At 40.5% G+C, this 11,963-nt stretch overlaps 1 protein-coding gene across 1 annotated transcript; it reads left to right on the top strand.

The window, feature by feature from the left end:
• Nucleotides 1-7,498: 7,498 nt before the first annotated feature.
• LOC119728903 (snaclec convulxin subunit beta-like) lies at nucleotides 7,499-8,928 on the top strand. The gene has a single exon (XM_038201333.1). The coding sequence runs from the start codon at nucleotides 7,965-7,967 to the stop codon at nucleotides 8,769-8,771; it is 807 nt and encodes a 268-aa protein (XP_038057261.1). The 5' UTR covers nucleotides 7,499-7,964; the 3' UTR covers nucleotides 8,772-8,928.
• Nucleotides 8,929-11,963: the final 3,035 nt, after the last annotated feature.

Raw genomic sequence — 11,963 nt, 5'->3', positions numbered from 1 at the left:
CATGTCCGAGTGAAAAAAAAAAATCTTTTGGAAAATTCATACGCCGAAATAATTGGTGCATAGTGAGTGAAGCTTTGACCGCTAGAGGGCGCCTTATCCTGAGTTTGCCTTTGCGTTTTGATACTGCTGCGGTTTTGTGCACAGTATATGAACATGCATTATGCTGATTATTACTTTAAGGCTGAAAAGGTTTTAGTAGATTTTTGTCATTCAGACTTTATGCCGGTCAACTCCCAACTCCCAACCTTTAAAAAAAGACAAGTTGGGAAAACACCAACATTAGGTTGGTAATAGCGGTGTAACCGATGTGTTTGTGTGGGGAGGGTCTAATTTTCTGAAGGGGGCAATAGCTAGTTTTTGCCGTCCCGAAATTTCTGAGCCGGGAGGCAGAAGTCACGGGGGTTGGGGAGGGGGTGGTTGCACAGGCCCCAATCTCTGTGGAGATGAGCTTGAATCCCCGTATGGACGTTACCACTCGGATCGAAAAGTCCAGCACTTTTGAACATTGGCCTCTGTCAAAATTCCACTTTGTTTTCTTGCACTTGGCAATCTGTGTGGCATTTCCAATATTTTTGTTATTTTGACAGATCCGAACAGTACCACAACGGCTGTTAATTTTTACTACTAAATAAAAACGTAATGCAAATTGAGCACTCATTATTTTATTGACTATCTGTACACGTGAATAAATATGTACATTTTGCCTTCGCACGAGACTGATAAAAGTTGATGCATCTAGAATTAATATTAAAATAATTGATATCGACACGAAGGAGCCACATTTTTGACCCGGTTTGAATTAAACTTGATATTAAGTTTACGATCTTGACCCACATTAAACTTCACAAGTAAAGACCTCTAAACAGTACTATAAGTGTTTATGAAATTGTACGATAAACATATCAATCGTTCTCTTGAAGTGTTTTAAAGAGTTCTATTCTGATTCCCTACTTTGTTTCTGCTACCACGGAGCATTCCTCGCTTCCTTGTTATTTGACATATGAACGTTTCATCATTTCGACTTTATGTTTAGCCTTCCGCCCAGCCATGACTACTAAAATATTCTGCAGTTTTTGGTGGTAACTGGCGAAGGTATATCAAGCTCAATCCTGCAAACTGAAGCATGAGTTTTTATTCCGTAATTATGAAGCAAAATTAAGCCGTAGAAATTGTCCAGATATTTGACCAAAAATCCCTTCCCAACAGTTCTTCTATCATTATGGTTTGCACACAAACTCAAGCATTTGTCATACTTTTTCTTACAGAACGTTTTAGCAAACCACACCAGAGAGGCAATAGAAGAATCAACAGTTTTCATTTTAATGAAATAATGATCTACCCTACCTTTAATATCTAAATTGTATCCTTTTTGTTTCCGTCTGTCAGCTGTTTATGAATTGATTTTAACATTAAATATTGAAAGAAAAATAGAAACAGTAAAACAACTTAGTCAAAATATTGACTGGTTTTCCTAGTAATTGAAAATTGACTAGGAATTTAGTTAAACATGCAAAGTTTCATACTTTGACTGGAAATAATAGTTGGGTTCGACTCCAATTTCAGTTACTTGCATAACTATTTTTCCAAAGTCAATAATACTGACTGGAAGAATCTAGTCAGATTGACTAATTTTCAGTTGCACACAGCCGACCCTGAATGGCTAGTCAAAATTGACTGGTTTCTAGTCAAATCTGACTAATGCTTTTTTTAGGTATATATATTTGTTTTGTATTTTATACATATATATATATATATTTTATAAACATGCAATAAATTCAGAATATTCTCTTTCTGAACAGACTGTTTCGTACCATAAGGCACTCATCAGCAGAATGACGAAAAATAGAATACAAGTAGCATCTTACCTTATTTCGAATCAAGCGCGCGCACGCGTTACGCGCGTTACGTCATTGAAGTTAGTACGCGTTTACGTCACTGAAGTAAGAACACATCTGTCTCGATGCCTGCACTTGGAGACGATTTCGCTGCTCTTATTCAGTGTACCTAGATCTGGCCTACATATGATTATGTACTTCTCTGCTATACACAAATTGCATCTCTTGTTTACGTTAGAGTATGGCAGTGCTTTCAGAACTATGTCCCATTTGATTTCATAGTCTTTCCCTTCGTCCTTTAAGTCCCATATATGTTTACTTAGCTCTGTTTGCGCCCTCTTGCTCTCGGATCTGAATGACTGCTTGTGGTTCCCCGTAATGAAGTCCCTCTGTCTGTTTGTTTGTTTATACACTCCTTTTTTGCGCTCTGTTTTAGTAACGCTAATTTACCGAGAGAGTGTTGATTTGTTTTTGTTGCTGGTTTTTCTTTTATTTTTTATGATCATAGGACAAAGGCTTATCAAGCCAATGATGAGACGTTTAGGCAACATCATGTTAACTGTTACCAGACTGGTTTCGAGTGTAGACCCATCCTCCCACACCCTCAATTGCCCCTAAGATGCTAATATCCCAATTGTCTTCACCGCTATGGTCATTGTCTCGTGGTATTTATTAAACGCTGCATCACAAAAAAAGAATTTCGTACTCGGCGAGTATAATGCAGCTCATTTCTTAATAGCTTTTCCTGAGTTGCCTATTATTTCTGGCCTTCACAAGCGCCATCCTGCGTAGCTTTACATTTTCATCAAATTTGTAGTTACCGTAGTTACCATGACAACGATCTGTGTACAGTTGCCAAAGAAAAATTTTTAACCAGGAGGTAGATGATTTATTGGCAAATTCTGTAATTGACTGCAGTCCTGTGGCTTCTATGAATAGAGTACGCAGCTTCACAAAACAGATCCTGTTTATCGTGTGTTTTTTTCTTTTAGGGCAGTGAGCTTGTTTTCCGGAACGTAGTCGGTTGTTTCCCTATGTGTTATTTTGTGAATTTTGTTGAACATGAATTTTTAGAATTCTGTCTGCGATTTGGTGGGCAAATTGGCACTAGGTGGCGGAGTTTTGAGTTGGAGAATGTGGACTTATTGATTTGCCCGTGATTTGGGGTTCAAATTGGCAGTAGCTGGCGGAGTTTTGAATTAGTTCAAAAATGTGTTTTTATAATTTTGTCCGCGATTTTGGGGCACAAATTGGCACTGGCTGGCGGAGTTATGATTCGGAAAATGGGTGGAATTCTAGATTTCTAGTTGGCAAAAGTGTGCGAGTAAGATGCCCAAACAAAAATGTAAAACGGACGAACTTCAAATTCATTAAAACGGGTATTTCTTCCTATGCAAAAGGAATGTGTTGCTTTTATTCCAGAAACATTGACTTTCATTCGGATTGTATTTGTCGTGTGTGAAAGACTTTATTGTTTCGGTCAATTTTTTTATATTAGTTAATGATTTCTCATGAAATTAATTTTCAAAATATAAAATATATCACCTGGTATTTCTCGGGTTATTGCTAGAGAATTTTTCCCCAAATGTTTTAATGCCCGAGTGTTTTATTTTTCAATGAACGTTGACTTTTTTTCGGAATGTATTTTTCGGCGTAAACATCGTATCTCCCAAAGTTACAGCAGATTGACAATCTATAAATGGATAAATAGCTCAAATTCCCCCAACCTATCAGTGTGTATTCCAAGTTGGTCATATTGTATTGCATTTCAATGAAGGATTTTAAAACAGTTGCCGAACTACTGTTTTTCCATGCAGTACTCACTAGACGCCCCAGCATCGCAATTAATGTCAGACTTTCTATTTTCACCGTTCATCCGTGGCGTTTTCCGAGCTGAAATTGAATCTATTTGAGAGGAATTATTACATTATAACGCTATCCGTGAATGGTCATTCGCAAACACGGGACCTGTCTTTTCCCATAAAAAAGAGGAACTGGAGTCCGATACAAACATGAAAAAAGGCTTCTCCATGCAGACATTTCTCGGCGGTTGTACACTGTTCCCCGACTCGTTTACGTGAAAAAACGATACGGGCCTTCTAGACGACCGTCTGTTACAACTGATAATGTAATAACCAACGGATAACGTATCAACAGCCGATAATGTCACGATTGTTGGGATAATAAAGTAGCAATTACGAGCAAAGTATGCAATTACTCAAAGTAGTCAGGCAGCTTAGTGAATGGATATGGTCATTCCGGACAAAAGCGCCAATTTTTTTCATACATGCTCCTCAATGCCTTAGCTTTCAATTTTTGATAGGAACCAACTTATCCAACGACATTATGGCGGCCATCTTGGATTTTAAAGATGGCGGCCATTGCAAACCTATTTTTAGCCATATCTCTATGAAAAAAAAAAAACGATACGGGCCTTCGGGACGCCCGTCTGTTACAACTGATAATGTTATAACCAAGGGATAACGTATCAACAGCCGATAATGTCACGATTGGTGGGATAATAAAGTTGCAATTACGAGCAAAGTATGCAATTACTCAAAGTAGTCAGGCAGCTTAGTGAATGGATATGGTCATTCCGGACAAAAGCGCCAATTTTTTTCATACATGCTCCTCAATGCCTTAGCTTTCAATTTTTGATAGGAACCAACTTATCCAACGACATTATGGCGGCCATCTTGGATTTTAAAGATGGCAGCCATTGCAAACCTATTTCTAGCCATATCTCTATGAAAAAAAAACAACGATACGGGCCTTCGGGACGCCCGTCTGTTACAACTGATAATGTTATAACCAAGGGATAACGTATCAACAGCCGATAATGTCACGATTGGTGGGATAATAAAGTAGCAATTACGAGCAAAGTATGCAATTACTCAAAGTAGTCAGGCAGCTTAGTGAATGGATATGGACATTCCGGACAAAAGCGCCAATTTATTTCATACATGCTCCTCAATGCCTTAGCTTTCCATTTTTGATAGGAACCAACTTATCCAACGACATTATGGCGGCCATCTTGGATTTTAAAGATGGCGGTCATTGAAAACCTATTTTTAGCCATATCTCACATTCTAAGCCACTTAGAATTAAAGTTTTGGTGTCTAAACATACATTTTTCAACATTTTCAACATTTTCAACTGTACCATTTGGGATAGTGTCAAAGTGGTTGGTTTGTCCAAATACAGTATTGTGGCCATCTTGTTTTTGAAACATTGAAACATTTAAAACCTAAATCTCCGAACTAAGGATCTAAATCTTGGTGTCTTATCATATATTTTCAGGGTCATGGAACTCAACTCAACCACTTTGGTTAGTACTTCATGTATTTAGGATCGTGTCCAATGGTCAGTTTGTCCAGATACTTAATACGGCGGCCATATTGTTGCCGTTAAAGGACCAACACTGGCAAGAGTCAGGCCATGTGCCTTTTTGCCATTATGGTTTGACTTGAAAGGACCGGCACCGGTCCCATTCAGGTTGTGTACCGTCTTGCCATTATATAGGGACCAGCAATGGCCCGATTCAGGCCTTTTACCGTCTTTTCATCATGGTTTATCGTAAGAGGGCCTGCAATTGCCCGGTTCAGGCTGCCGGCGCCGTCTTGCTGTTATTGTTAGCCTTAAAAAGACCAGCACTGGTCCAATGCAGGCTCTGAACGGTGTTACCACTTAATAGGGCAAGCACTGGACCAATTCTGACTCTGTGGTGTCTGTACCGTCAACACGGAACCGTTTTGGTGCAATCGAGCCAGCATTTGCTCACTTCTGGTCTTGTACCGTTTATACTGTATGGAACTGCCACAACAAACCAATAATTACAGGTAGGTGGTATCGGCCCAATACCATCCAGTTTACTGCGTCAATGCCATCTTTGAACCTAGCCAGTAGAAATCTCTGGCACTACAGGATGTGATACAACTCTGGCTCTCCACAACTACATGCAGCTGAACCGCTTTTGTAGCTCCAATTGATTAAGGCGAGTCTGTGATCGGCTTGTCCTGGTTCTCAAGCGGCACTTTAAAATCAAAGATGGCCACAATAGTGTACAAACTGAACATTTGACACTGTCATAAATGGTATATAGTTGCATTCCTTGACCCTGAAAATGTATATTTGGACGCCAAAATTGTAATCGTAAGTGACTTAGAAGAACAGATATTGGTAGATAGGTTTTCAGTGGTGGCCATCTTTAAAATCCAAGATGGCCACCGCAATGTATCTGGACAAACTAACCATTTAGCACTACCCAAATGGTTCAGTTGCATTCTTTGACCCTGAAAATATATGTTTAGACACTAAGATTTCAATGTTAAGTGGCTTAAAGATGCAATACATGTAGTTTTCAATGCCGGCGGCCATCTTCAAAAATAAGATGGCAACAATACTGTATCTGGACAAACAAACCATTTGACACTATCCAAAATGGTACAGTTGCATTCCTTGACCCTGAAAATGTATGTTTAGACACCAAAACTTTAATCCTAAGTGGCTTAGAAGATGAGATATGGGTAAAAATAGGTTTTCAATGGCAGCCATCTTTGAAATCCAAGATGGCCGCCATATTGTTATGGGATAAGTTGGTTCCTATCAAAAATTGAAAGCTAAGGCAATAAGGAGCATGTGTGGAAAATTTGGCGCTTTTGTCCGGAATGTCCACATCCATTCCAAAAGCTGGCCTAAGCTGCCTGACTAAAAGGTTCCACTCTTTGTCAAGCAATTTGGTAAGTGCTCGGCGAGACGTTTATCATTTAAAATGGTGGCTAATTCCTTTCCATGGGAAACTGTTCAACCTTGCATTAGTGTAGACTTGATAACAAGTCGTTAGATAGTCGTATTTTGTCCGTGAACTTCAGTCGAACTCCATCGGCGAGGCTGGTATTAGTACGTAATCGGCCGGGTTGCGACAAATCTAACGACGTGACGATTACGTTCTCGCACCGTTATTCATATATGAAAGCAGCGTAATACATATGCAGCGCATTTTTGCGGTGAGATCCAATCGCGCACCGCTATGCAAATGAGGACTCATTCATTCCGTTACATGGGGAGTTCTTTTCAATACTTCATGCAGGGACATGTTTGCAGATCTAATGGCCAATACACTCAGCTTGATCATTTGTGTATAGAAATTGTGAGTTGAGTTGAGTTGTGTAAGTGCCCTATAATCAATTTTGTAATGTTACACAACACAAAGTACAAACCCTCGAAGTAATTAAAATGATCTTCCGTAGCGGCCTAGAATCTGGAGCCAGTAACCGTACGTAAGACCAATTGCCGACTTGGCACCAAGTCTACATTGAGTGTTACTCTCGTGCCAAATAGCTCTAGAAGCAGAATTATCTAATAAACTTTTTCTTTAAGATGCAGTGAGCATAAGACTTGAACCACTAGGCCCTACTTGCAGACGGCTTTAATTTCAAAATGAGTGCCACTTTAGTAGTGAGTGCTCGTGAGGAAAGTATCGGCGCTATGCCAATTACGACAACGATGCTTTATTTTCAAACGATCGAATTCTTGGAAATGAGAGCTCTACATATACATCAATGATGAAGTCAATGCCAGTCGTCAGTTATCACAAACTATCACAAGTCATCAGTTCAGTAACAAGCTGTATCTGTCATGCTATATTTTTTGTATTGTTCGACGATTCGTCATGAATATATTTCAGTGTATGTGCAGGTGTTGCTAGTCGGTATGCGCTGCCACTCAGTACGGTGTTAAACAATGAAGACGTATTAAAGGGCCACTAAGTCCTGAAATCCCAGAAGATTTCACGTTATGAATTGTTTACTTATCCTATTTCATTGCAAACATCTGGTTGAAAGGAAACCAACCTAAAATGTTCTATCCAGCAAAATGTATTATTGAATTCAGTCGTTGTTTGTATTTGGTGTGGCTATGGCAATGATGATTACTGTAGCCATGGTAACGGACTGAAACACTGTTGACGAGTGTGACACGTTGCTCATATTGCTGTTCCACAGCGCGGCGTTGTCATTTCGAGCCAGCCAGTGATTCTCGCCGTTTCACAGCCAAGTCCGGTCGCAGAAATATTGACACTTTGTAAACTTGAGTGACTGAAAAGCGAACGTTTTGAATTGTCCGCTCATCATGGCGTTTATGTCCGGATTGTTTGCCATTGAGGTTGCCATTTTATCGATGAGGGCTCTCTCTGAGTCAGATTTCTGCCCCACTCGATGCCCTGTCAAATGTTCTTGCCCGCCAGAGTGGCAATTGTGGGGGAACGGGTGTTATCACCTCACTTCCTCAAAGTATAATTGGGATGACGCCAAGACAGCTTGCCAAGACCTTGGAGGCAAGATGGCCGCTCCTCGCTCGCTCGAGGAACTGAAGTTTATGGCAGAACTGGCACGAAAGGTGTACATTAACTTCTACGCCTGGATTGCTTGCAATGACAGAGATGTTGAAGGAATTTGGGAGTGTGACGGTCAGGAAGGAGGCGAGCCTAGATTGGTATGGGCTGATGGGCAACCAGATAATGGTAAAGGGGACAATCAAGATTGTGTTCATATATCCGCACATTTTAATGACAGGATGGATGATACAGGCTGTGGGGTTAAGATGAAGGCTTTTTGTGTTCGTCAGGCAGCTTGCACTCATCTCTTAACCCAACCCCGTCGATACTGCCTCTCTACCGACACCCACGGCCGCGTTCTCAATTCAACCTGCCTCCTTGATCACAGCATCCGGGAGTTTATCACCCAGAGCGTGGTCGCCTGTGGCTCGGCCTGCGCCCAAGAACCCGGATGCCGCTCTTTCAACATCAAGAAAACCGAAGATGGGAAGAAAATATGCCAGCTGAACAACAGCACAAGATCCGAAGATAAGGACAAGTTTCAGAAGACTGATTATTTCTGTACTATGTTCTCAGAAGAAATGTGCTCTGGCCTGTCATAATAAAAAATAGAACAATTTCAGAGATTTGCACTCTACGAACTTGTGAATTCGGATTTGGTCTTAGATGATGAAACATTCGCGAGACATTTGTCCTTAATATTTAGATCACGTGGCAACTATTTCATTTTCTTTCGTTCTGAAGAGAAACAAAAGCTTTGGATGCACTTTGAAATAAAGAAGATGAATATTTTGCTCTTTTGTGAACAAGAAAAGGATGAGATTGAAAGCGTTTTGAACTGATGAAAATCGTCAAAAACATTTTCACAGATTATATAACAATTTTGAATCGCTAATGCATTGTACATTTGCAAGTAGTTCTAGTTTTTGCAATATTTGCATTGTCAAAACAGCAACAAAACTATCAGATCAATTTTATGGATGATTTAAGATTTCTGAAATTATAACGGTCGTCCTTTTCTTACATACAAAAAAGGTACTTAAAATCACTCACGTGTATCATTAACAGTCCTTTCAATTATGCCCTCTATGGTTTTGAAAACTGAATCTTATCGGTTTGGAAACGAATTAGAATGGCTCAAGTGTGCGATATGTACAAATCATTTTTTTTTTAAATTTAAAATCGTTGGCATGAAAACATGAACGCATTCAATTCGTTCGATTTTACATTAGTTTACAGAGCGATGAATCTGTATTGTGTTGCTTTATCAAATCCAGCATGTCGAATAAATTAATTATTGGTATTGTAGGTAAAGGACAAACTACTCTCATCAATTGTTTATTCTTTGTGAAACCTTTGTTAGGATTTTATAGCAACTTAATTTTAAGCAACCTAACTAGATATAATGGTGACGGGGGAGGGCGTGGTCAGGTGATCTGCACGTGACGTGATGGCATGAACCGACGTGCACGGATCTCGAATTGTAAAGCCATGCTGTGTATGGACACATGAAATAGGCCGGTTCTTTTGACAAGGGCGGATCAAGAACCACATTTTCCGTGGGGGGGGGGGGGGCTGGCAAGCTGGATGTTTCTTAATTTTGAAATAGTCCTGAAGCCCATCGCCATTTTGAAAACGGTGTCAGTCTACTCGCAATTGCAAAATAGAGCGCTTTAAGGGCCCCAATTTTATACAAATTTTACAGAAATACAAGCTCATGGTCCTGTGCATCGCTACCACCCTTATTTTTTACAAACCATCAAGTTCATGGTCCACAATATGCTCAAATACTGAAGAATTTGAGGGTATGCAAATCGTGATTTGGCCGGCGTGGTAACTTCGGGCCGATTTACTGGCCTGCACCCTTTAAAGAAGCGAAGTTTTGAAAACAAGTTCCCCCAAACCACTTGTGCGACATGAGGAAGGATGGATAACTTATATTTCATCAAAAAATTAGGAGAAAGAAAATCTCTGAGTTCGATATCTGGCCTGAAAACAAGCCCTCTGTTTGCGGCTGCCTTGCTGTAGGGCACCACCAATGGGAGTAAATTAAGTCCTAGCTCCTTCCAACCCCAAATCACCCCCCCCCCCTTCGCTAAAAAGTGCTGTAATTGGATGATGGTCTATCGGCCCCTTTCAGATTAGGGAGCATTTGTTGCCGGACCGCCATTGTTGACCCCTTTGAAACGCTGCCCCATCCCCCAGGTCACGCCCCCTGAACAAAACACTGTCGTGGCATATAAAGCGCATGCGCGCCGCCATATTGACAAAGAACTCGTGAAGAGTGCAGACCAGTAAATAAACTGCCATAGACCCCAATGATAAATGCCTTCACTTCAGAAACTCAGAAAAAATACTCGCAATTTTCCAAGTTGTTCGAGACACACATCAAATTAAAGCTTATTCCGTCATCTGTCATTTTCTTTTCAATATTTTTGGGGGTAATCTGATAACTTTTGGGAGAAATTGCCATCCGAAGATGATCACCCCTCAAACAAGTCCTGATATGAAGCCCATCGCCATTTTGAAAAACGGTGCCTATACTCCATTGCAAAATAGAGTGCTTTTAGGGCCCCAATTTCATCCAAATGTCACAGAAATAACTGCCTAATGGGGCTGTGCTCTGCACACTGGGCTTCGCGGTTGGGTGCACTCAACTCTTCATCTACTTCGTCCATAATGATAGAGTATATGACTACATTCTAATGACGCCATGAAAAATATGGATGGAGTACATCAAAGAAGCTGCCACACAGCCAACTCTCAACCGGGAAACTGTTTCTTTGCAAATCTAGAACCATTAATCAATCTTAAGGATTTCTTCTGAATAACGAGCAACTTATCAAGGAAAGTTTTATGAGTATTTCCCCAGGCAAGCATACCATAATATTGAAGATGAGGTAAGGATAACGTATTATAAATTGAATGGGACAAATATCTTAGTTTTCCGACAAATATCTTAGTTTCTAAGAATGCCAAGTTTGCGAGATATAAGTGTAAGGACTTTCTGACAATGATTTCTCCACGTTAAATTGTCATCAATAATGACACCCAAACATTTACAGGAATCAAGCCACAGGTGTAACTGTTACCAGACTGGTTCCTAGTGATACTGTAGACCCTTACTCCCCAACCTCGTTCCCCATGGGTACGATCTTGCTGCGCCATGTTGTTTCCCGTCATGCCTTGCGTGATCTTATCCCCTGGAATTGTGTAATTTAAATGTGTCAAAATATGGCACATTATAATTAGGCTGCAGTTGATCCGTTTTACGTGCCGACGCCATCTTTAAATGTTAAAAGTTGTGATTTTGAAGAATCCATCCTTTCAAACATAACGTTTGGACGTTGCGTTATTTAGCAAAGATTTGTATTAAATGTACGTACTCCTTTCGTGCCTTTACAACCACAGATACAGTGTTTTTTTTTAGCGAAAATCGAGGCTGCCATAATCCATATCGTTCAGGCATTGCGACTTTTGAATAACAAATTTTTTTCGTACGTGACGCTACGTGCAAAGCACGCGAGCGCATTATGGGCGCGCCCGGCGTGCAATCTTCGAAATGAGCGCGCAGTACGCTGTGAATAGCCAATCAGCGTCATTTACGTCATCATCACGGCCGGGGGTTAGTGTAAGGAACGCGCACGCGCCCATGTAGTAAAGGCTGCCTTACTCCCACACCCTCAATTGCCCCTTAGATGCCAATATCCTAATCGTCTCCACCGCTATGGTCATGGCCTCGTTGTATATTATTTATTAAGCGCATGCAGCACAAAAAGAATTTCGCACTCGGC

Source organism: Patiria miniata, unplaced genomic scaffold (assembly GCF_015706575.1).
Source record: "Patiria miniata isolate m_02_andy unplaced genomic scaffold, ASM1570657v1 HiC_scaffold_20, whole genome shotgun sequence".
Taxonomy (NCBI): Eukaryota; Metazoa; Echinodermata; class Asteroidea; order Valvatida; family Asterinidae; genus Patiria; species Patiria miniata.
This window is presented reverse-complemented; position numbering and strand designations above follow the sequence as displayed.

Bases quoted from the DNA above. Each gene is read 5' to 3' on its own strand.
- LOC119728903 (XM_038201333.1), top strand. From the start codon at position 7,965: ATGGCGTTTATGTCCGGATTGTTTGCCATTGAGGTTGCCATTTTATCG.